This window comes from Odontesthes bonariensis, chromosome 3, assembly GCF_027942865.1.
Source record: "Odontesthes bonariensis isolate fOdoBon6 chromosome 3, fOdoBon6.hap1, whole genome shotgun sequence".
Taxonomy (NCBI): Eukaryota; Metazoa; Chordata; class Actinopteri; order Atheriniformes; family Atherinopsidae; genus Odontesthes; species Odontesthes bonariensis.
Window position 1 is genome coordinate 22,676,001 of NC_134508.1, and position 23,865 is coordinate 22,699,865.

The 23,865-nt window shown below is 43.2% G+C and overlaps 2 protein-coding genes across 4 annotated transcripts; both read right to left on the bottom strand.

Annotated features, from left to right (window-relative positions):
- Nucleotides 1-17: 17 nt before the first annotated feature.
- Nucleotides 18-11,663, bottom strand: LOC142377190 (mitochondrial carnitine/acylcarnitine carrier protein-like). 2 transcript variants are annotated; one of them, XM_075461045.1, is made up of 18 exons: nt 11,557-11,663; nt 11,338-11,459; nt 10,476-10,568; nt 10,245-10,372; nt 10,064-10,154; nt 9,778-9,895; nt 9,057-9,129; nt 4,940-4,942; nt 4,469-4,710; nt 4,312-4,347; nt 4,086-4,225; nt 3,154-3,260; nt 2,894-3,047; nt 2,687-2,788; nt 2,521-2,595; nt 2,379-2,444; nt 2,151-2,289; nt 18-794 (listed from the first exon to the last, which is right to left on the bottom strand). In XM_075461045.1, the coding sequence occupies exons 2-18, from the start codon at nt 11,440-11,442 to the stop codon at nt 670-672; spliced, it is 1,797 nt and encodes a 598-aa protein (XP_075317160.1). In that variant the 5' UTR covers nt 11,443-11,459; nt 11,557-11,663; the 3' UTR covers nt 18-669. The 2 variants fall into 2 exon arrangements, with proteins under 2 accessions (XP_075317160.1, XP_075317158.1); XM_075461043.1 differs by lacking the exons at nt 18-794; nt 2,151-2,289; nt 2,379-2,444; ... (6 more) ...; nt 4,469-4,710; nt 4,940-4,942 and adding exons at nt 6,898-7,534; nt 8,456-8,580; nt 8,862-8,971.
- A 924-nt stretch (nt 11,664-12,587) lies between these two features.
- Nucleotides 12,588-23,337, bottom strand: nckipsd (NCK interacting protein with SH3 domain). Of its 2 annotated transcripts, none has more exons than XM_075461047.1 (13): nt 22,998-23,337; nt 22,008-22,120; nt 21,708-21,918; nt 20,456-20,531; nt 19,728-20,278; nt 17,529-17,696; nt 16,764-16,850; nt 16,332-16,470; nt 15,254-15,334; nt 14,961-15,089; nt 14,673-14,762; nt 14,388-14,560; nt 12,588-14,225 (listed from the first exon to the last, which is right to left on the bottom strand). In XM_075461047.1, exons 1-13 carry the CDS (start codon nt 23,166-23,168, stop codon nt 14,001-14,003), a joined length of 2,214 nt encoding a protein of 737 aa, XP_075317162.1. In that variant the 5' UTR covers nt 23,169-23,337; the 3' UTR covers nt 12,588-14,000. The 2 variants fall into 2 exon arrangements, with proteins under 2 accessions (XP_075317162.1, XP_075317161.1); XM_075461046.1 differs by having other exon boundaries at nt 20,456-20,534.
- Nucleotides 23,338-23,865: the final 528 nt, after the last annotated feature.

The window sequence follows — 23,865 nt, forward strand, 5'->3', positions numbered from 1 at the left end:
GAATTTTTAAGATGATGCTTTATTTATATACTCTCTGTAATCCTGAAGGCAAACGGTGGCAAGTCAGTTTTCAAGCCGTTTGAGAGTTTATACAAACGAGAGGAGGGGGCGGCTAAAGGATTTAGCAGTACTAAAACTGCCAGTGGAGCTGTGCCAGCTGCCAGCTTTAAATCACTCTTCACTCTCATGACATCTGGTTTTATGGTGTACTAAGTATTCATTGAAAAATTAGCTTTTGAAACCTAAAATATATTTTAACTTGTCATAGCAGAAACCTCTTTGTTTCAGAGTCATTGAACATGGCTCTGCCCTGTTGAAGTGTCCCTAACAGTCCTGTTAAAAGGCTAATCAGACCCGCAAAGAAATGGTACAATCCGGAAGATAAAGGTAGAGTACGACAGGTTGTTAAGGTCGTAGTGAATGCTGCATCGTCACGGATGTTGATCAATGTAAGTTTATTCTACTGTTGAACATCATTTTGACACAACCCTCTCCGTCGGTCCTGGGACAGTGTTCGGGTTGTCTGGCACATCTTTTCACATGACAAATCTTTTTTTAATCCTGGTACACAGTCGGTCATGTCTTACATTTACCTGAAGGGGCAATTATTGCTTCATGCGCTGCTACGACAACTGATTTCAGATGAAAGTTTTACTGCTACGTGGTATTCTAGTGTTTCAAGTCATCACTGGAGCCAAACAACGCCACCAGCTGGTCCTCGTACTGAGAGATGCTCCTCTTCATGATGTCCATGCAGGGTCCCAGCAAGCGCTCAAAAGCCTGGATGTCAATTACTGGAAGAAAAACACTTTATTGTTAACTGAAATTTCTTTGTAAGTGTCCCTCGTCTGCTCCTCAGCCAAAACAGGAAGTTACAAGGAATCTGTAGGTTTTTAAAAAAAAAAAAGACCCAATGTCCTTTAGTTAATTGAACAAAAACAGAAGTTCAGTTGAACTGTCCCTCGTCTGCTGTTATTCAGTGCCTGCCTGAGCGCCACCACTTCCTGGGGATGCACAAATGTTTAGTCTCCACACAAATTGTCGTTCAGTTTGTGAAACGAAACGAACATCACTGAGAGTCCGCTCTGCTGTGAGTGGTGCATCTGTGGATTCAGGCTGCCTGTGCCACATTTTGACCTCGTTATCGGCTTGGTGAAAGAAATTGATTTGTTGGACAAAGGATTTTTTTTCCCCTCTTTTTCTGTGTTGGATATTGGTGATCAAATCTTTCTCTTTTCCAGCTGTTCTGTCACTGAAACTCTTGACTTGTATCCAAAAAAAAGAAAAGACTGTTCGGTCACTGTTCGGAAGGGTCGAAGCATGAAAACAATACTGACTGGCCCTCAGGCAGCACTGCATATAACACAGACCTGGCTCTAATGGAAATCTATATATCTATATATATAGATAGATAGATATTGAAGTCTTTTTGTGGCCTCAATTCATTTAGGTGTATTCAGATAAAGTGGAAAATTGTCCTGTGGAGAATCAAACTTTGAAATTCTTTAAGAATATTGATGTGACTGAGGGACCATTTGACTTGTTATTGCCTCTCAGTGTAAAAGCTGGCATGATGGTGAAAGTAAGGGTGACGTCAACATCTGTGAAGCCTCTATCAATAATAATTGTATTGCCGCTCACGTACAACGTATTTTCTTTTTTTTTTCCACAAAAGGCCTTTCTTATTCCAGTAAATCAATCATCAAGCCAGATAGTGCACATATTACAACTGTATAAATATCTGATAAGAGTTTAAAAGGACTAAACTGCTACTGAACTGAACAGGGTACAGTCCAGATCCGTCACCCGCTGAAAATATTTGCTGTTTTATAACAACAAGAAATAATTTTATCACTGTGTATGGTAAAATATTTTGCTTTGATAACAGCTGTAAACATTAGATTTCGAGTTTGGGATTAGGGAGCGCATTATGCCGAAGATAAATCACCAAGACAGAAAAACAAGTGTGTGTGTAAAAATACATATATATATATATATATATATTCAATATCAACTTTCATGTGTCGTCTCTGTACCATTTAGAATTCGACAAGTTTTAAATGACCTGAAAACCACCAAATCGACATCTCACAGTATTTTAGCACCAAAGTGGTGCAGAGAGCTGAAATCGATGAAAAAAAGCTACATACCTAAACATTTGGTTGCTCCCACAGCATAGACTGATGCTGCCCGAGGTTTGCTGGTCACCAGCGCCAGCTCCCCGAAGTACTGACCTCTGGAGCAACGAGCCACTTCCACCTCTGTGTTATTCTGCCGGCCCGACTTCGTCTGCAGCGGAGGCAAAGAGTCATGTCATTTTGTAGCGCTCTAGATAAGAAAGTTGATATTCTGGTGACCAACCAGAGATTTGCGCTTACTTTGGTTTTGATCATAATCTTCACCTCTCCCGATTCCACAATGTAGAAACAATCAGCCTTCTCACCCTGCACGCAGAAGCAGAGAGGCTTCCGTCAGTATGCATACAGATGAGCAGAAAGCAACGAGTCGAACACACCGTACCTGTGTTATTATCCGCTCCCCGTCTTTGAACACTCGTGCTCCCAGAACGTCAACAATCTTCATCCTCTCAGAGAGCTACAAATGAAGCGGAACACAGGTGATACAGAGCTGAACTGCGGGGTCACTGCAGTCACGTGTGAACAGGATTTTTCTGTTCGTCTCAAACCTCAAGAGACTTCAGAAGAGGAACACACTCTATGAAGGCCTCATACGTCCTCCTCTTCTTTGCGTTGTTTTTCACAATCAGCCTGTGAAATGTGGCTCGATCCTGACGGGGCAGCAACCAGAGAGAGAGAGATTCACTCCTTTTGTTCATTTAGGTTTGCTCGACTGCAGCGGGCAGCAATGCTTCACACACAGGTGTCCCACTCACCAGGCCCCACAGGGCGCCCTCCTGCGTTGCGACGATCGTGGCAGCTCGGGGCGTGTTGTACATCAGAGCCAGCTCTCCGAAGCTCCCCTTGTTGTTATACTTTCCGACACACACACTCGCCCCATCCTTCTGCACAAAAATGTCATACACGCCTCTGGAAAAGGCGAGACACGGAGGAGAAGTCGGTCTAATGTCCCACACAACCTCAGGAAGATGAAATATGACAAAGGAAAAAACAAAAACGGAACCATCTTACTCACTTCTCTATGACATAGAAATTATCCCCATCATCTCCCTGGTCTATGATGTGCTCCTGAGGTTTGACCAACACCTCAAACATGGCATCCAAAACCTCAGAGAACTGCTCCTGTACGACAATAAGAAAAGCAGGCAAAAAGTTTGTTTGCAGCGCACACATTAACAACAGACATAAGAAAAGTCACGAGGGCTCATTCCAAAGACCCAACAGCAGGAGCAGACTTCCAGTTTTCTGTAAGTTTGCTTGAAAAGTTGTAAAAGCTTTAGAATTTTCTATATTTTTGCATAAATGTTTTCCCAAAACATCAGCAGACTTCCGAATAGTAAAAAAGAACCAATTATACTTGTTATGTCTAATTTAGAATTCATTAATCTGCGAGTTGTCCCGGTTCAGTTGCAGCAAAGCAAGCCAAAACCATGATACTTCCACCCCCGTGCTTCACAGATGAAGTTTCTTGTTCAACAGGGACAGTGCGCCATACGTATATTGTATCAGATACAGCTAAAAGCTCATTTTCATCCGCTGTCCCTGGGTCCTTCAGAAATCCTCTGTTCCACAAACGCTTGGATCAGATCTCTGTTCTTTCATCACAACAGGGCACACCTTGATTTTCACCAGACTTTAATTCAGTCCTCGTATTAAGATTTAAAAGTTATATACACAAATGACTCTTCTCGACTTGTGTGCAAAAAACATCTGATGTTTTAGGTCTTTTACGCAGGAATATAGAAGGATTTACAGGGTTCACAAACTTTCGAGCACCGCCACATTTTGACAGCTGGGTGCCGCCTCTTCCTGTTTAGCTTCGACTCTGGAGACGCAAACAGATCCAAAAGGCTGCTTTCACAAATCTTACAGCGTTGACGCCGTAGGTGTAGGTCATCATCTAACAGACCCCTGGCCTTTTCCTGTCCCTCCTTTAAAGTGTCGTACCTTCTCCAGAGTTTTAAACAGCAGGATATCTTTGCACGCATCCTGAAGCCGCCCACGCTGCTCGCCCGTTTTGGGATGCACAACCTGAGGCTCCGTGTCATCGTCTTTGTCATCATCAGGGTTGTAGGCCTCTGCGCAAACTGCAGCAGAACAAACATGTCAAAGCACCGCACCTTCCCGGCAACACCAGTTCATATTCATCACACATATCCTTCCACTTACTGACCTGCAACTCTGCGACTGTATCTACCAGGGATGGGCTCTGCAGAGAGTCAAAGGTCAACGCGTTACACACTGACATGGTTGATAAGGCACGAGGGAGCGCGTCATGTCACAGTGTCTCAGCTACTCTGGAGTGATTTTTGCGGTGCGATGTTACTCACCGACGGCGTCTTTCTCCTCCTCTTCCTCGTCGTCCTTTTGGGGTTTATTTGAAATGGTTTTGACTCCCTGGTGCTCCGGTCTGGCGCTGCTTTTCTTGGCTCGCTGCTCACTCTTTTGGCTCTCCAGAACACGCGTAAAGTGCTGCACCGCAAACTCAACCAAGTTCGGAGGCCTGCGGCGGAGCACCTCCACCGTGTATCCCTGCAGCAGCTCTTTCAAGCCCGCCGGTATCTCAACACTACTCATGGTCCGGGTTCAGAGGTCAGGGGCTGAGCTCTCACAGGCAAACCTCTAGAAGTCCTCCATCTATACCGAGTTAAGTCTTTACAGCCACGAAATACCTCAGCATCGTAAGCAATGAATGATTGAAAAGATCTGATTCACATTCTGAATAATCGTCACAGAACAGAGTGACTCCTCCCCTCCTCTCCTCTCCCACACTGCACTTTATTGATTTCTTTATTTAGCACAGTCTCTCGGAAAGTATTGACCCAGACTTCTCACATCATCCGTAATTAAAGGCCGTCCAATGGTTTACATATCAGGACATGTACGTTTGACAAAGAAACAACTCCCTAAGTTGGTTTAACGACTGACACCATCAGACAGGAGATTTGAATCTGAATTCTTCTAGAAGGAAACCAGCGAATGAAAAGGAAACTTTGTATTGGGCTTTGGAGTTTACATTTTTGGAAAACTCCGTAAACGTTTTTATGTTAAATGTCAAAAGATAAATAAATCACAGTATGAATCTTCCAGCTGCTGCAGACAAAAAGGCCCACTGGTTACACTTAAAGGGTACAAAACATTTTCTCAGTCAAAACACGGGTCATGATGATCGAGTTAATTCAGGATAAATCATCAACTCCTGTTGCTCACCATGAACTCATGATCAACTCTGTGGGTTTATGTAATTACTTCATGCTTATTTAATTCATGTTCATTCACTGTTACTCAATAAATTAAGTGATTTTTTTTTCCAAAAAGAAAAATGTGTGTGTTTGTCACATTATTCATTCGACAAAAACTAAGCCAAAATGCAGAAAAAATGTGTGATACTAAGTACACCCCTACTGCTTCTATAAGAGTCTAGAGGGCAAGTAGCACCCAGGTGCAGATGATCAAATTCACTCGATTAACTGACCAACTGCAAATGTGAGCAAATCCATAAAAGCAAAGAATTTTTTAGTAGTTTGCTGGTCTGGAGCGTTCAGGTGTGTGTTAACGCAATGCCAAGGAGGAAAGACATCAGCAATGATCTTAGAGAGGCAACTGTTGCCGCTATCAATCTGGGGAGGGTTATGAAGTCATTTCCAAATCAATTGGAGTCCATCAATCCCGCAGTGAGGAAAATTATTCACCAACAGCAGGAAAACAGCTGGCAATCCTCCCAGGAGTGGATGTTACAGCAAGTTCACCCCAAGGTCAGACTAAGAAAGGCTCAGAGAAACGGCAAAAAAACCCAAACAAAACAAACAAACCCAAGAGCTACATCTCAGACAGACATCAGTTGCATGCTAAATGTTAAAGCTCATGACAGTATGATTAATCAAATAGTGAACGTATACAGATAGCTCTGAAGTGTTGTCAGCAGAAAGCCTCCTGTTATTGAGTTGGCCATGAATGTAGACTGCAACAATGTATACTAAATGTAAACTTAAGTATTCTAGTGTCAAATATGATGTCATCTATCCAACAGCTAAAGGTTTGCCGAAATCGATTCATACAACAGGACAACGATCCCAAACGATGCAGCAAATCAACAACAGATTGTCTGAGATAAAAAAAAAACAATCGCGGTGTTGCAACGACACGGACAAAGTCCAGATCTTAACCTGATTGTTGTCCTGCGGCGGGACCTTGAGAGCTGTGGATAAGTAAGTGCTGCAAACCTCAATGAACTGAAGCAACGTTGTAAAGAGGACTAAAGTTCTTCACTGATAACTTCATAAATGAGTGCTTGAAAGTTATTGCTGCTAAAGGTCGTTCTACAAGCAGTTGAATCAAGGGGTGTAGTTTTTCTTTTTTTTTTTAAATAATAATAATGACAGTTTTTCATCTGATTTACCTCTTTTAAGATCTGTTAAGGACCAGATGCTTTTTCTTTTATCATGTCCTAATTATGATATGATACCTAAAAACCTTAGAATGGAAGGCTGCACTATCTATAATATCACCGGACTGTTTTCTTCCCCCCTCTTTTTCCAGTGTTCATGCCTTTAATAAAGAAAAGCCTCTGCTAGTTCTTGTTTACAGATAAAAGATACAGATAAAAGTTTACAGATAAAAGAAGAAACATTAAAAAGATTTCCTAGATGTTTCAGTGCCAAATGTTAGAACTTTAATGCTCTAAAGCACTACATTTGTTTTCAAAGCCTCTCTGTAATACGTCAATTACTGCGAACAAGAAGACAAACGTGTGGGAAAGTGAGTTTCTAAAGAAGGATTCTTTTAATTTTCTTTTTACATGATGACATTCTCACACTCTTCGATCCCTCATTATGGTCACTCTGATGATTTTAGATCAGACGAACTCAAAGTGTAGTTTCAGTGGTCACTGAGCGGGTACGGAAGTGTACAGGATGCAGACAACTCAAAGGCGTGTATTGCTGAGAGACTGACTATCAAAGTGCAAGAAAGCGCACCGTTTCCCTGATAAGAACACCAGCTCGCACATAACAAAAGGTAAGGCACAGCATGTGAACCTCACTCCTTTTCTAATTAAAAAGAAGACATAAAACAGTCGGGAAATAAGTAAAACTAAAGGAGTGAGAACATTCGACTGTCTCTCTGTTTGTGGGTGTGTACTGGCACCGCTACGGAGTCATCACGACATGTCTTCACTGAACTCTCTGCAGGTCTGAACATCCATGTATCTACAGAACCACGACGCTCCAACAATCATCAAGTACAATATTAGAAAAACTGCTAAAATCTCTTCATTTCGTTTGATCTGTGTGTGTGTGTGTGTGTTTCAGGGACGAGGCGTCTCCTCGCTTCCATCACAGACTCGGAGCCATCCAGTTCAGAAACTTCATTGCCATCTCAAATCCTAAGAAGCAAGCCTGAAAACAAAGGACAAAGACACAGATGACTGAGGAAATGTTCAACATCAACAGGGGCACATTAACAATGACTGTGAAAATGTGCAGTGTCTGACCTTTTCTAATAATGGCTGCAATCAGGCTTTTTTAACATTAATATCTTTGGGACCTGCAGAAGGCGTGACTCTTTTTTTCATTCAACAACTGCACAAAGAAAATAAAAAAACTATCTTGCCTGAAATACTGAAAACAACGTTAAAGCCTCTACTTGATCTACTAGATCTTTCTTAAATCTTCTCCTCATCTTTCCCCAGCCAGTGAATAAATGAGCTTTAAAGAGTTGTGTGCTGAGGTTGTCGGATATGATTTCGATTAAGGATCTTTTTAATAGGTCTTTGAAAAGGGAATGATAACATAGAGTTGGTTCAGTTGTCTCATGGCTTCCAGAGGCTGTTTAATAAAACCGCCAACATGCCATCTGTACGTCTGTTTCTCCCTCCTGATCATCTCCACACCAGGTTTTATATTGTGCAGTCTGTGTCTTCATCCGTTGCAGATAAGGCAGGCGTTGCCAGTCCTCCACCCTGATGTAGTTTTTGTGTAAGTAGATAAGTATTTTGGCCTCTCCTTGCCAACCTTACCATTTTGTTTTTACCACGGCAGCGTGCTTTGCCTTGAACTTACGGAGCTGATCGCTTGCTACTTTCGGTTCTTGGGCTTTGTTTTGGTTCGAGTAATGCGAATGAAAACTGCCTTTAATGCATTTCAAATCTTCCCTTGAGACACCTTTATCGCACATTATGTGAGAGATGTTTCCCAACACGCATTCATCCCTGAACCTTCTTCATCACCCTTTCAAACTGAATACCGCTACACGTCCAGATGTCCATCCAGCTGCTCTCAAAGTGTCACTGAGCTGAGGCATAAGTGATGCACACTCACGGCGTTTGCGGGGAAAGCTCTGAGCATGACGGCGCTGAAGCCTTTATACAGAGAAGAAACGCCCTCCTCCCTGATCAGTTCCCGCAGAACATCTCGGAAACCGTTGGGATACTTTCCCTCTGGAGCTGAAACAGAGAGAGACACATTAATAGACTCGAATGCATTTTACCCGCTTCAGAAAGAAAAATCTCGAGATGTTTCATTTACATCTAGGGACTGGAAAGTAAAAGGCAACGGGAAACTCAGGTTTCTTCTGCTCTCCAAACTTGCATGAAGCGCAGCGGAGTCACTATTTCTATACGTTTCAGCTAATTGCCGACAAATAGTCCGAACAGATGTGCGGCAAACAGTTTACATTCATATAAACAAATCATTTTTCTTTTTTTTCCCCCCCGTATTAGCAAACCTGTTTGGAAGCGAGACTTGAGTACGTCAGGTGGGATTGCAACAGCCCAGTTAAAGATCCCGGCCATTCCTCCAGCGAACAGCACACTGGGAACGCTGAGCTCATTGTGGCTGTGGGGAGAACACAACAGGCCCAGCTGCTCAGAAACCTTTATGGAAGAAGCTGTGGAAACTGTGACGAAGAGTGAAAACCCACCTTTTTCCCGCCGGCGTGAGGAGGTTCTTCAGCCACTCGTAAGACATGAAGTACATCCCACTGGCCGGAACATCTGAGTTACACAACGAGCAAGATTTTCAGTAGAACTTCAGAATTATCTGAATTATAGTTCCATTTAACTGATCTACAGAATAATTACCAGGATAAATGTAAGAATTATCCGATTCTTACTTAATGTACAGTACCACTGACGAACAGGGGTGATGTTCTTTACATTAACAGAGACACTAAGACAACAAGAAGACACCATGAAAACATCTTGGAACCACTACTGGAACTCAGAAGTAACTGTGGCAAATGATTGATTCAGCAGGTGGTAGTCGGCAGTCTTCAAAGCAGCTGATAAAAGCTACAGAACTCCAAAAGTCCAAAGTAGGCTGCACCCCGCAGGCTGTTAAACCTACAGTGACCCTCCTCACTGCTGCTGCACGGACTTTAACAGAGACAGAGTTCCTTAACTTTGAGCTCCTTTGCCTACATTGCCCATAATGCAAATCAACTGCCCACATCTGGAGTTTCAGGTGTGCTGTGTCTGTCTTGGCTGACGAGACTTAAACCGAGGTGAAGAGCTACAGAGATTTAGAGTGTTCACCTCGAAGTAATGCTGACTCGATTGGACATAGCGCAATTTGAAATTTAAAAAGAAAGCACGAAAATAAAAAAAATGAAGCTTCTACTATAGAAGAAAGTAAAGACACACCTCTCATGAGAGTCAGAGCTGTGCCTTTGTAGATTCCTCTGATTCCAGATTGTCTGTACAGCTGTTTGACGCAGTCCATGGGTCCTGCATACTTCACCTCTCCTGAGGTTGCCTGAATCTGCCAGCGCACAGAGAACACACACTTTGCTTTACGACTTTCCTTTTTGGAAATGACGACCTCTGCAGTGTTTGCAGTCATTCAACATATGGATGGAGAGCCGGCAGAGTCCCATTTGTGGAACTCACCATGTAGTTCCACACACATATACGCAAATAAACCTCTGACCTGTAGGAGACATTTGATGCGCTCTCCGGGAGCCATGATGGCCGTGGTGAAAATGCCCGACAACATCCCGGCAGCGAACAGCTGTGGATACCTGCAGAAGACAAGACCAAGAAGCTGACGCACGGCAGAGCCTTTTCCTGCAGAGCGTCTGAGACGATGACGTCACAACATAGTCACCTACGTGAGGATATCATCTGGGGTTTTCTGTTGTAGTTTCTTGCCTAGCCCAAATCCAAAGAAACAGACAGCAAACATGGGTGTGACTCCGATAATTGGGGCGGCCATTCCCTTATAGAGTCCTTTGACACCCTGTATGTGAACATGACGATGAGAAAACATCAGAGTGAGTAGAGGGAGGGGGATTGGACAATAGTTTATTTATGTTAGAGATTTTAGCAGCATGTCTACTCACCTCTTTGGCTAAAGTCTGTTTAAAACAATCTATGGTACCGGCATACGCAAGGGTCTCTCCAGGTTTAGGTTTAGGTTGAGTCTGTATTCGGACCTGAAAGAAAAAGGATGCCGGCTATAAGGTTTACTTTTCCACACGAGTTAATCACACATAAGCAGTTTGTAATTATGTAGTTACGCAGCAAACTAGAGTACATTGCACTGTCCAGTACTTTGTTGTTCCAATACAAGAACAGAATGTCATCAGCTCGCGACGCGTTTGCCATTTGGCTCATCGGCACACGGATGACAGACAATGATAGTGACCAGCTGGTCACCGTGGAGGAGCATTCAACAGCTCATGAGACCAGAAATGCAATTTGCAATGAATGCTGATCCTGGACACTTTTATGTCTCAGTTGTCTTCAACCCTTGATTTTCTGGCCAGTTATTGCAGAGTTATGACCAACGTGTGCTGGGCAAGAAAAATAAACTTGCCAGCTCACTGTATTGAAGAAACCATTTTGAAACCACCTCAAACGCATCTTTATGATCCAATTAGAACTTATTTCTGGAATTTGCTGGCAAACTTATCCTCAGTTAGTTGATACTGGTCGATGTATTAGCCAGGAATAAAGATCACAGGTGGTGCTGCAGGTGAGGCCTCCACCTGAGCAGCAGTGACTCATGTGACACCCTGAGTGTGGGTCAAAGGGCTGCAGCAGCTGCGCTCAAATATGAAGATACTACTTACATGTTTTTACATGTGCTGTTATTGTTGGCTCTGCCGTTTGTCTCTGAACTGTACCCGGAAGGTATTTGTTTATCATGTCATCAAGCAACACTTTGACACATCTGGACACACAGCGCGCAGCAATAATTACTTTAATGGTGTCTAGTGGGTGTCCAGCAAAGACGAGGCAAACCCCTCCAAAACCTCCAGCGAAGAAGTTCTTCAGCGGACTGATCGGCTGCGGCTGTTTGGCCATTTTTACTTTCCGCCCCGCTGAAGGAAGAAAAATACAAAAGCAGCGACTGAGTGAGACCGAGAGCAAAAACAGATAAACCACAAGAAGATACAGAAAGTACACGTAAAAGTTCACCTTTTTTCAGAGAGATGACTGTGTGAGCTGCGGCTGTCACTGCGGTCTGCAGGACCTTTAACCCAATTATTCACCCGGACCGCTCTGACTGCAACACAGCCCTACTCCGACACGTCTCTGTTTGATGTCCGGGTGGAAACTTTCAGCGTAAACTTTGAATAAATGAATGAACGCAAAAAAAAAAAGATTGAGTGAATAAATAAATAGATTATTTAATGTCCCATTTCTCAAGACACCGTGGTTCTGTCAGTTTCGTAAACATTAAATGTATTAAAACAACAAGAAACGTGACACAGCCCAAAGAAGAGTTAAAAATAACAACAACTCTCGTACACAGAAATAATAAATTACTACGAGACGCTTACTGGCACCAATTGAGATACACAGTTAGCTCAGAGAGGCAGAATGCGAACGAAGACACACAAAACAGTCAAATTCTGACACAAAAGACCACAAAAAAGAACAAAAACTATGTGAGACACAAGTTAACGACAGCAAAATTAATCTTGACGATGCAAAGACAAGCGAGAGGGAGAGAGAAAATTATCACATAAAACCAGAAGAAACAAGACTCATCAAAATGACGAAAAAAACAACATGAATGGAACAGAAACAACTGCGATCTTTTGAAAATTGCACTAAATAAAACCAGTTTTACATGAAAACGTGGGGGGAAAAGCCTACAAAGGACATCTGTAGAATCAGATGGATGATCTGGGAGCTTATGCACATCCGATCTTTAGGGGCCACTGCTTCGTGATTCTTAGTCCATGTCTTTCACGTAATTTGTCTGTGTTCCACCTGTGGTCTTTGTTTTCTTTTTTCTTTGTCAGATTAATGGAAAAGGAAAGGGAAGGAAACAATAAACACACACATGTCCAAAAGAAGGGGCGTTCTTGGGTTCAGTTTGCTATTAAAACTTATTTTCACTTGCTTACTTTTTAGTTTGTTGTGTCCCAAATGTAACAGTGTGATCCACAAACTTTTAAGGTTTCATCATGTTATTTATTCCACAACAACACACGACAACCTTCACTGTTAAAATATAGCTTTATTAGTTTCATTATAACACAGTTGCAGCATGTTTGCAGACACTGTTAATCATGGAGATGTTCACCACTCACACACAGACACACACACACTGTAAACAGACACCCAATTAGTCAAATAATGAAGACGCCGACATCAACTAAAATCTGATATTACTTCTCGATAGGCTTCCTAATCGAGAAGCCATGGCAGGGACAAAATAAGAAAAGGACATGTGTTAGGGGGGGAAACATCAGTCACAACATCTCTGGGGAAAAAAACAAACAAGGAAAATTTGAATAAAACCACCAGAAGATAAAAATAAATGCCCTGTTTTCCTCTCCAATGTCTTGATTTTCAGCAGGAGCATGAGATTATACTGAATGATGCATCATCCCAGATAATAATCACACAACATCTCGCATCAGCCAAGACTGTTGTCAAAAAGCCTGGATGCAACATTAGTTTGACTCTGTAAACAGTCGGTGATGCTTAAAGAGCTTTGAATTTGCAAACACAGAGCAATTTCTGTAAAATGTTAGAAAAGCCATATTTAGCAGACTGAGATAATTGCAGATGCAGAAACAGCAGAGACTCAATATGCAGCAGCAACATACTCAGCTACGAGCTTAGTGATGGCAACACGAGTCAGAGTGTGCTTTGCTTTTCTCACAAGAGAAGTAAACTTATTCACATTGTCCTACTTGACTTGAATCTTAAGTATTATTAAAGATGGGTTAAATTAAACAGGAAGTCAGTTTTAAGAGTGCAGTAACCAGTTAAGAAAATAATACTCTCAGTACCACACAGTAGTTTGGGTCCCACTGCAAGGGAAGTACAGTATCCTCTAAGCATTGAGATAATGGCAGTCTGTCATGTGCATGCAACCACAGACATGCCTCTTTCTTACAAATCTTCATGTTTTCTCTGAAATCCATTTGGTTGAAGTTAGTTTGGTTAGAAAAAGGTTTAACTGTAGCTGTGATTACTTTAAAACCTCAAGCACGTGCAGGTAATGTTAGGTTTAAACGGTTATTATTGCTAAGAATTCACTTTGAGAGCAGCTTTAAGGTTTGGCCTACTGTATAGTCTGGCTATTTTTAACGTCCAAGTGTGACCAAACTTTGGAGTATTTTGCGCACTAGATTGTTTTTCTTTCTTCTCAAACACACCAAGGAACATCCTACTCATCATTCAAATGAAATTCTTTTGAGAAGCTGTAAAAATATTGGCATTGCGAGCGAGTCGCAGCCCTGCAACATCCATGAAAACACGGTCAATACTGGTCTGTTTCTGTCAGCTGGCACAGAATACAAGTTGTCCTCAAACGTTCGCTCCTCTTCTTTTGAGCTTTACCATACCTCCCTGCAGTAGATGGGAGCAGACTACAGTGTGTGTATATGATACTGATATGGTCAGTCCTGTTTCTCACAGATCTGTGGGAACTCCTTGAAGATCTGCTGAACAATTAGCTTATCCATCTGTTTGGCTGTGGCACTCCCTTCATCCTCTCCTGGATCTTCTTCTTCTCCCAGAATCCTCTGCAGGGACCCCTTCAGGTCAGACAGACGATGCTGGTGCTCCAGGTAGTCCGTCGAGCGTATTATGGAGTGCATGAGGGAGAGATACTCCATCCGCAGCTTTGCAAGGAGGGAAAGCAAGCGGATATAATTACAGGTAATGTTCAAGGTTTTAGGAAATGTATCAACAGTGGGAAACAGGTTGAAGCAGCTGGCCTGACTGAAAATCCCCCCCTACCAGCACCTTATCTACCCTCTAATCAACACATCATTTCATCTCACCTTGTCTCCGGGTGAAAGATCAGATATTTGTCGAACGGCGATGTCTATCATCACCATCATGTCAGTGCGGTAGAAGATGTCAGCGGTGTCTCGGCTGGAAAAAACATCCTGCAGAAACTTGAGCACCGAGTGTGGTGCAGGTGGAGTGTGCTTGAACATACAAACGGGGTCGTCTGGAGACGAAATAACAACAGATTTTTATGAAGCATAAGAAATGGGGACTTAATGGAAAATAGGTTCAAAAAAACAAAACAAAACAAAAAACAACTATCCACAGTATTTTACCGCCTCTGTTCAGGAGCAGCAGCACTTTCTCTGTCAAGATCTTGACATTTTTCTGCTTCAGCTCCTGCATTATGACGTTGTTGCTGGGGGCTGATTGACGCAGACATGCAGAACAAAAAAGAAATTTAAGCTTAGACAATAAAAGCTCTGAAAAGTCCCAGAAAGTACTGTATCAGCTCATCAACACTACAAAACACTCGAATAAGAATGGCTAAAACCTGTTACAGCATGAATGAAAGTTCTTTTCGGCCTTTGACTTGTCAAACTGCTGAGAGAAGCTGTGCTCACCTGTGTGATGCAGGTTGAAGGCCAGCAGGAGGTTCAGGAAGATGTCAGGCAGCTGCTCTGTGGGATCAGAGGGAAGACCGTCTTCCACCACACGCAACAGAAACTGAACAAAGTCAGCATTCAGGTGTTCTGAAAGCAGGGAAGGTCAGGATTATATCTACTGTTTTACTTCCTCCCCACAGCATCCTTCTAATGCACTTTTTTGAATTGCAAACACATGTGAATCAGCCTCTAAAAATGTTTCTGAGGACAGATCTGATGAAAAGATAAAAAATAGAATAAGCTCATCTCACCGTAATGATGATATGGCACCTGCTCGCCCATCGAGAATATCATAGTTAGCACCAAAGCTGTGTAGCACATCTTCTGGTGTTCTGGTGGGGAAAAAAGAAAAAGAAAAGTGAAGCAGAAAACAGATTTTTTTCTTTACACACACACACACACATATATATATATATATATATATATATATATATCTTTTTTTAATGTGATGCCTGCATCATATTTCAGAAAGGTTGGGACAGGAACAAATTAGGTTAATTTTAAACATATTACTAACATGATTTTGTATCGGGGAAAAAAAAAAAAAAAGATATCCATCCGTCAGTCAAAGTTATAAGCAAACAAATCAGATGATTTAAGCAGAACCCCATCAGTGATAAGGAACCACAACTTTTGTTGATAACATACAAAGGCGCATTCTAAAGCGGACAGGATGCTGATGGGTCCAAACTTTTGTGTTTTGACCACAGCCAGATAGCTTGGAGACTGGCATGATGGACTACCATGATCATGATTGGCACTTAAGAAATCTGAGATTCCAGCTGTTACACAATGAAAAAAAAAATCTCTGCGCGCGCTGGACGAGGCTGACAACTCGTCCCAAATGGCTGTGATGTTCAGGGCCTCAGTTGGCATTGCTTTAAAATCCATAAATATCATACACTGCCTGGCCAAAAAAAAAAAAAAAAAAAAAACTACTTCAGAAAAGCAAATTCCTTCAATAAAAAGATTTGGCTCTGAAAGAAATATTTTTGTTCAATCGGGTTTCAAGTATCACTCTGCAGCTTCAGACTCTCTTCCAAATACAGTCACTCTGGCTCCAGAAAGACCAAGATGGTGACGACCAAACGCAGACCTCAAAGTCGAACGTCTTGGACATCACCGCATAGACCCATGAACACCTTTGAGGACCACTATCAGTGAACGCAGCTTGTCAGTACATCCACCATAGCAAGTTAAAAAAAACACAGGACACGTAAAGTTGAAAAATGTCCTGTGGTCTGATTATTCACAGTCTCCAACCCTCATAATTCAGGGATGCATTCTAAAAAAAGAACAAAAGAGACGGCGAAAAGGAATTATCCTCACCCTGCGTGTCTGTCTGTAGGTCCCTGGCCAGCTCCATGGGCAGGATGGAGTTGAGGAGAGTGGAGATGAGAGCAGCGGCCAGGCTGCACATTGCCCCGAACACTTTGAGCAGGAGTAGCCGCAAAGACACACGGTGCTCCTGCATTAGGGCAACAATGAGCCAGTGTCAACCAGATGTACACAATAAAAACACGAATAGTAGCGCTACAATTACACAGGTTCAACTCTAGCAAAGATCAGCACAGCTTCTTGATTCTGGATGCTGGTTCAGATAGAGGCATCTGTTAGAAAGCATATTATAGACCAAAACCATGAAGAAAATTATTCAACACAATGGCAGTTTTACTTTGTAGGCAGTTGGTGCTGATGGGGACATATTTCTTGAGCCAAAATTTGTTGTGGTTAAAAAAATAAACATTACATCTTTCTTACCATCTGATAATATGAAACCAGCGACAGCACGTTCTCATAGTCGTTGGACTTGCACATCCTCTTGCAAACCTCTGGATCAGCATCAGTCTGAGGACACAGTGGAACAGCAGTGGTTTAAACAACATCAGCTGCGTAACTTCAGCCTCCCTGAACCGTCTCCGGACACACATCAGGATGCGGGAGCCCAGTAACAACTCGTCTAACACCGCAACCCTGATCTGGGTTTCATTCAGGGAAAAGTGCCAGCAGAGACTCCAGCTGCCCGAAGGATTTTACAAAGTCTCTCCTTAAACACGCTGTTGGATTCGCAGAGTCATCTGAGCCGCTCTAATCCTATCAGACATGTCTGGTGTTTACACACAACATCTGGACAGGTCCTGGGTTTTGCATCGCAGAGAAAAGGTTTGCATTATTATCATGATGGCAAAAACAGCAACATGAACTCAAACTTTACTTTATCACATTTTGGAACTTTATCACATTTTGGAAAACGAGCTGTTAAACTGATGCTTGTTGATTTTTGCTAATGATAGTTTGCATCGCTCGGCCATGAAATGTTTTTTACCTGATCAAGAACAATAAACATCAGGGAAATCTTAAACCTCAGAGAGAGTTAAAAGCAGAATTTTTGTCTGGATTTGTTTGACATTCTTCTTTATTTACCTTCCATGTCTGATTTTATTTCTCGTGAAGCACTTCATGAAATTGTTAAGAAACCTGCCACACAGATAAATGTCGTTATCACGCTATCCTTGATATGATTACCAGTATCTTCAGCAGCTCCTCCAGGTAGCAGGAAATGAGAGCGTGGTCTTCATGAAGCGCCCAGCTGCGCTGCTGGGAGTCGTCGCAGTGACGGGCGAGGTCGCCGAAGATCACCTCCAGCCGCTGTTCGTCATGACACACCTGACCCTGCGGCAGCGCTCCTAGGTCCTGCAGAGGCATAAAAAATCATCACGCACCTAAATATGATGTCACTTGTAAAACCAGTCCAAAAAAAAAAAAAAGAATTCCCTTCACTTCTCAAGTGAAAACATAAAAATAGAAATCAAACCATAAGTATAATTTGTGTGTTTCGCCCCATCAGAGAGCCCAGATGTTTTTCCTCTTCAAATTTAACCATTGATGGAATTTGGCCACTTAGGGGCACTGCAGCGAGATGTAAACTCATGACAGAAATACCGACATCGTCTTTGGTGAATATTTACTTTTATACTTTTATTTTGGCTCAGTTGGTAGAGCGGTCGTCTGCCAACCAGAGGGTTGAAGGTTTGATCCCCAGCGCCGAAGTGTCCTTGGGGAATACACTAAACCCCTCACTGGCCCCGGTATGTTAGTAAGCAAACTGTAAATAGAGTGCTCTATTAGTGTCTGTGTGAGCGTCTGGAAAAATGTGGAACATGTGTAAAGCGCTTTGTAGAACCTAGACAAAGTTTAAAGAAAATGCTATAAACCAGGGATGTCCACACTTGGTCCTTGAGGGCCGCTGTCCTGCAGGTTTGAGATGTTTCCCAGGTTAAACACACCTGATTCAAATGAAATGGATCACTTCAAAAGATTTTTAAGTTCTGCACAAGCCTGCTAATGATGCATTGATCTGAATCAGGTGTGTTGAAGCAGGGAAACATCTGAAACCTGCAGGACAGTGTCCCTCGAGCACCAACTTTGGACATCCCTGCTATAAACCATTTAGTTAAACCGTCAGCCAGGGACTAACTTATTATCTTTCATATTTGTAGTTGCATAAGCAGTAGACTTTTTTTTAAAAAATTTTTATTCCACCCGCTGCTGCTGAAGATTGGAAAAAAAAAAAAAAAACACAACAGAAAAGCCTTAAAACCAAAAATATTTTTTAAAAATGCGTGGTGGAGTCAAGTGACAATTGTGGCACCACTGATAACCCATTTCGCCAACTGGGCCTTTCTAGCTTTTTAACCTGCACCTCCCTGGATGCTGAGGAGGAGGTACAGCCAGATCCTCTGCTGGAGCTTACAAAAGTTATTATAAGAAACACAGCAGAAAATATTCATGTGTTTTTTTTTTTCTCCTCTTTTTATTTTGTCTAGGTTTACAACCGCGGAGCGCTCACATTGAGGGGGGCGGCCAAATATTACCGTCACTAAAACAGCCGAATCTGCTGTGTTTAATTTCTGCTGCAGAAGATTTCAGACCCGTCGTTAACGTTACGGTTCAGTGGGATCGGAGTCACTGACTCATTACAACGAGGCTCTTCTGTCTCACTTCTCTTTTAAAAGTCACTTACACATGGGTGTACACACTGATGCATAATCACTCTGTAATGTATACGGACTTATTCATTCATTTATCATCCCCTATAACCTATACATACTTTTCTTCTTGTATCTGTGTAATTACAGTTGGAAACACTCATTTTCATCCACATGTTATCATGTGCACCCATGTGTGCTGCAACCTGCTTTGTGTATCGATGTCTTTTGCATCTAGATATTTACGTACGTCTACACACCACGACGGTCTGTGGTTTTTCTACACAAACATTTTCTGATGCTGCTGTAATGTCTGGATCAATTAAGTCTAAATGACTATCTAAACTCTAATTTACAAATGAAAAAAAATAAATCTACTTAGTTTCTAAAATCTCACTGGGATAAGAATACTGAGAGCGTATCTAAGAAGGTTGCTTAACCACGGAGCCGCTCAGTTTGGCCTCACGGCTGAGGAGCTGCTGACTGAGCTTGAGGATGTGTTGTGGGAGGAAGTTGAAACAGAGACAGCGAGGCCTTCAGCTGTCTGCTTTTTGTGCGCACATGCCACAATGCAAATGAGGGATATAACCAAAAGATGCCAGCGGTTATGATCCGAGGTTAGGTTACCCACTTCCCATAATTTAACACCTTGCGAGAAATGTCAGCTAAATGCTGTCACACTAAACGGTACACGTTCCAGGATGCTGAATCATGATGTAATGAAAACAAATCTGACCTTGCTTTCCACCAGTGAAAGGAGAACTTGCTCCAAAGCCGACGAGGCTTGAGGTAAAGCCGTCTGCAGATGGCCGACCACCACGCCAACAGCGACCCGCGACAGCTCGTAACTCAAGCCCGTGTTCTTCCGCACCATCTCGATCAGTTCAGCTCCAATCGTCATGGGAACTGGTTCAGAGGTGGTGGGGCTGCCGGGAGGGCTTTCAGCAACAGAAGGGGGGGCAACGGGCCATTCGCTTTCTGGCGGTACCTCCACCGTTAGCTGGACAGGATCAGCGGGCTCAGCGGGCTGAGGAGGTGGGGGTGCCGGGCTTTTCTTTGTAGGAGCTGGCTGAGGGGGAGAATCAGATGGCAGCACGTCCGGAGGTGGTGCAGGGGGCTTCACACGGGACGGCACAGGAGGAGGAGGGGTGCTGGAAACACTTGGCAGACTGACATCAGAGGAGACCGGGGAGTGGGAGTTGCCAGACTCTAAAGAGGTGGTGCTGATCGAGAGGGAGGGAGCGGGGGACGGAGGAAGAGAGGACACTCTGGAGGGGACCCCCGGCTCTGCAGAGAGGAGAGAGCTCCGGTTACAGAAAGGAGGGAGTGAACAGGGGTGACCTGACTAAGAATAGAGTGTTTGTGAAGTATAAAACTGCAGCAGCAGCAGGTAGCATCAGCAGAAACACGGTGCTGCAGGGTGTTTGGAGGTGATGAGTGGAGGATTTTTGGAATGCAACTCACCTAGGCGCCGGCTGTTTCTCTGCTTTTCAGGAGGAGGCGGAGTGATCGGAGCAGCACGTCGAGGCTGAGGCGGAACCTGCTGGCAGGGACACGAGCAAGACTGGATTACGGGAACCAGAGGGACCCCATGAGTTGTGGTGATATGAGTCAATTTCAGTCCTAGAGACTTCGCATTGCAAAATCCAACCATTATGAGGGGCTCAGCATTGTGTCAACAATAACAGCATTTCTAATAGCAATTGATCTTCGATCTGTTTTCTCGATTCATTGATCATTTCGCTCATAAATGCACTGAAAGACTGAAATATGTACAATATCACTGATGTTTTTTGTGTCAGGTCACACATCATTTACAGTGGTCCTCCTTAAATTCAAAGTTTTGACGTAGGAAAACAAACATATACGCAGCTTTCTTAAGGTCCCACCACAGCATTTTAATCAGATGGACGTCTGGACTTTTACTTTGCAACCCCACCGACTTCAGCTGCTTCATGAGTCAAATAAAACGTTATTCTTTACTGACTCTGTTGGTTCCCATTTTACGTTCTGGTCTAAAAGTCCGATTATGAAACCAAGTCACATCAAACTGAGTCAGTCACGACACCTGAACAACACATGCTGGACGTTCCTCACAGCCGGTTAGCATGAGAGCGGAGGGACCAAAGCTGTGAAATCCAGAAGCAATCTAAGCCAGTTCAGGTGGTGGCAGTGCAAATGAACAAAGGCAAAGGCCTTGTGAAAAATACTCAAGAAAATCCACGTTCAGTTTTCAGTGTTAAAACAGCGACATGAATAAAAATCAGGTTTTTTTTTTCATTTACATTGCTGCATTTTATTCAAATGTAGTTTTTAGTGCTTAAAAGTGGAGGTTTTGTAACTTTTATTAGAATCCTGTATTTGTATTGTAACATGGGGATATTTTTCAGCAGCATGTGACGGCACTAACTCGACACTTTGTAAAGTCAGCTGACTCTCAGTGGACAACAGGACTGTGCCTCCTGAACTTAACTTCCTGTGGAAGGGACACAGAAACAACTCAAAGTGCTTGACAGGAGCACCTCGCTTCCTGCGTGGACACATTTTGACCCCACTAACAAAGATCTTGATCTTGTTCCGAACTCCGGGATTATTTGGAGCCGACAGTGTAAACACACATGCAAACTTTACGCCACGGGACCCAAAACAGACTGATCCGATCTCGATGCGTGACTTACAGTAACGCTGCGTTGTGTGTGGAGAATGAGTGCGTTACCTGGTAAAAACCCTGCTCTCCCTGCATGCTGTCCATGCTTCCTGATAACGGCACGCTCCCCTGTCGTCCATAGTCTCGGTTCAGGCCGTTGGGTGGAGGAGGGGTTTGGCTGAGAGATATTTCACTGCTGGAAGATGGGAGGCCTTGCTTGTGTCCGGTGGAAGAGGGATTTCGCCGAGCGAGAGTTTCCTTTCTGTGATGGATCAGCTTTCTGTGACACAGGAAAATAACAATCCGTATTCAGAACAGATGTCAGAAACCCCGTATCCTATCCTACTTTCAATATCCACTTTGACTCACTGCAGAACATCTCGCTGCTCGAGGTTGTATTTGCCTCCATTTTTTAAGGCCACATTGTGGATTCCCTCGATCGCTCTGTCGATAGACTGCAGCACCTCATCCTGCTCTGGAGCCTGCCAGAAAAAAACACAAGGAAAAATAGAGGATGAAGAGATTAAATATTCATTGACCTGGCTGCAATGCACAGAAATTAAACTTTAAATTTAACGGGGCATGGCTTGGGGACATGTGCGACTTCAGGCAGACAGAAACTAGGACAGTTATCTAACAACTACAGGCTTTTAACTAGTCACACATGCTCAGCGAAGCCTCACATTCAGGCTCATTAAAGCTCCACTGCCAATGTCATTCAGTGCAGACGGAGCATTCCTCTCCTGCCAGTGCATATAAGTCAGTGATATACACAAGCTCTGACTAGTTGACTGCAAGTCTTGGTCCTTGGAAAGAGGAGTCTTCTCATTACTAAGCCTGAGTGGGTGTGACTGAGAGGAAACCAAAGCTGTGAGGAAGAATGCATCTGCTTATCAAACAAGGATTCATCATCATGAGAAAGCTACACAGTCACAGCAGCAGAAACCACAGGTCTCTTGTCCTTGAATCTGCCCCGACTCTCCTCATAGATGTGTATTACTTTGCCATCCTCTGCAGTCACATCCCATCCTTTGCTGCCTCCTCTCCTGTCCCACCCCGGTCTTCTCTCTGCAGCTGCAGTGCAGACAAATCCGTGGCCCTACAACCTGCAAGCATTTCCAATAGTTCATGTTTTCTTTAGTAAGTACGCAGTTTCACCCAGAGCCGTCAAGCCTCAACATGGCCTGCGCTGCAGCACTTTTACCGCACTGGATCCGTCTGTCCCAATCTCATCAATGCAACCTTTAGTGTTACTACGCCTTCTCTGGATTTCGCTGCACCCTGATGGTCACCGCCTTATCTCAATATTGGTGTGGACATAAATTAAAAGACTCTTTTTTTTTTAAAGTACGGCTTTACCTGTATTTTTTCGATATATGAGGCAGGGATGTAGCCCGTTTCCCCCGAGCTGCAGCGGGACCCCAGCCACCAGTGTTTGTTGCTCCTCTCAAGGATTAGGAAGCTTTCTGCGGCCGCGAAGTGCAGCGAGTTGGGCTCCGCAGATCGGAAGGCATACAGAGACCGGTACATACTTTGATAACACTTCAACGCGGCGAAACGTCCACAAACAGCCAGAGAAACGTTATCTGAAGAAAGGGAGAATCTAGGCGGAAAGCTCTGCTCAGCTGAGAGTGATTTAAAGAGACTAGGAAGGCATGGCTTCGGCGTACCGCTGATGTCTATTTACAATGTTGCTCAGATCATCTGACCTGGGTGTTACCAGAAATCACCGCGGGGGGCGCTGTTACACTCTGAACACGCCCACCAGACATTTTAATCACAGGCAGAGCTGCTCCTCGCTGTTATCTCCTCCACTAAAGACATGAAACACGAACGGATCAACTCTTCCAGTCTGTGTCATGGATTTTCTTGTAAACGATTATCTGGGAAATTTGTAGACATTGATGTCTAATTAATTTCAGAGTAATCTGATGAATAACGGGGAATTGTGAAATGTGATTATCTTATTTTAACAAAAAGGTTAAAAGCTGAAAATGTCAGAATTAAAAAAAAAGTTTTACCAGGTTGCATCAAATTTCACAGGTTTCCCTACCAAAGAATCCAGTGACTGTATGTATCACTCTTTAAATAAATGAATGTATTAAGCTCATCAGGCGTGTTTTTCATTTTTAAATTGACATTTTTCTCAACATTGTTAGACTAAAGTCTTGTTCGACTTTTCGTGACACAACACCGGAAACGAGTGCTTGGTGTTACAGAGAACTCG

What these genes read in the sequence shown, in the direction of transcription:
- LOC142377190 (XM_075461045.1), bottom strand. Translation starts at nt 11,442, where the DNA reads ATGGCCAAACAGCCGCAGCCGATCAGTCCGCTGAAGAACTTCTTCGCT. An exon ending in CTCTTCTGAAGTCTCTTGAG is followed by an intron (nt 2,596 to 2,686) that starts GTTTGAGACGAA and finishes CTTCATTTGTAG; the next exon opens with CTCTCTGAGAGGATGAAGAT. An exon ending in AGATTATGATCAAAACCAAA is followed by an intron (nt 2,290 to 2,378) that starts GTAAGCGCAAAT and finishes CCTCCGCTGCAG; the next exon opens with ACGAAGTCGGGCCGGCAGAA.
- nckipsd (XM_075461046.1), bottom strand. Translation starts at nt 23,168, where the DNA reads ATGTACCGGTCTCTGTATGCCTTCCGATCTGCGGAGCCCAACTCGCTG. An exon ending in GAGAAACAGCCGGCGCCTAG is followed by an intron (nt 20,279 to 20,455) that starts GTGAGTTGCATT and finishes TCCTCTCTGCAG; the next exon opens with AGCCGGGGGTCCCCTCCAGA. An exon ending in CCTACAGACAGACACGCAGG is followed by an intron (nt 15,335 to 16,331) that starts GTGAGGATAATT and finishes TTTCCCCACCAG; the next exon opens with AACACCAGAAGATGTGCTAC.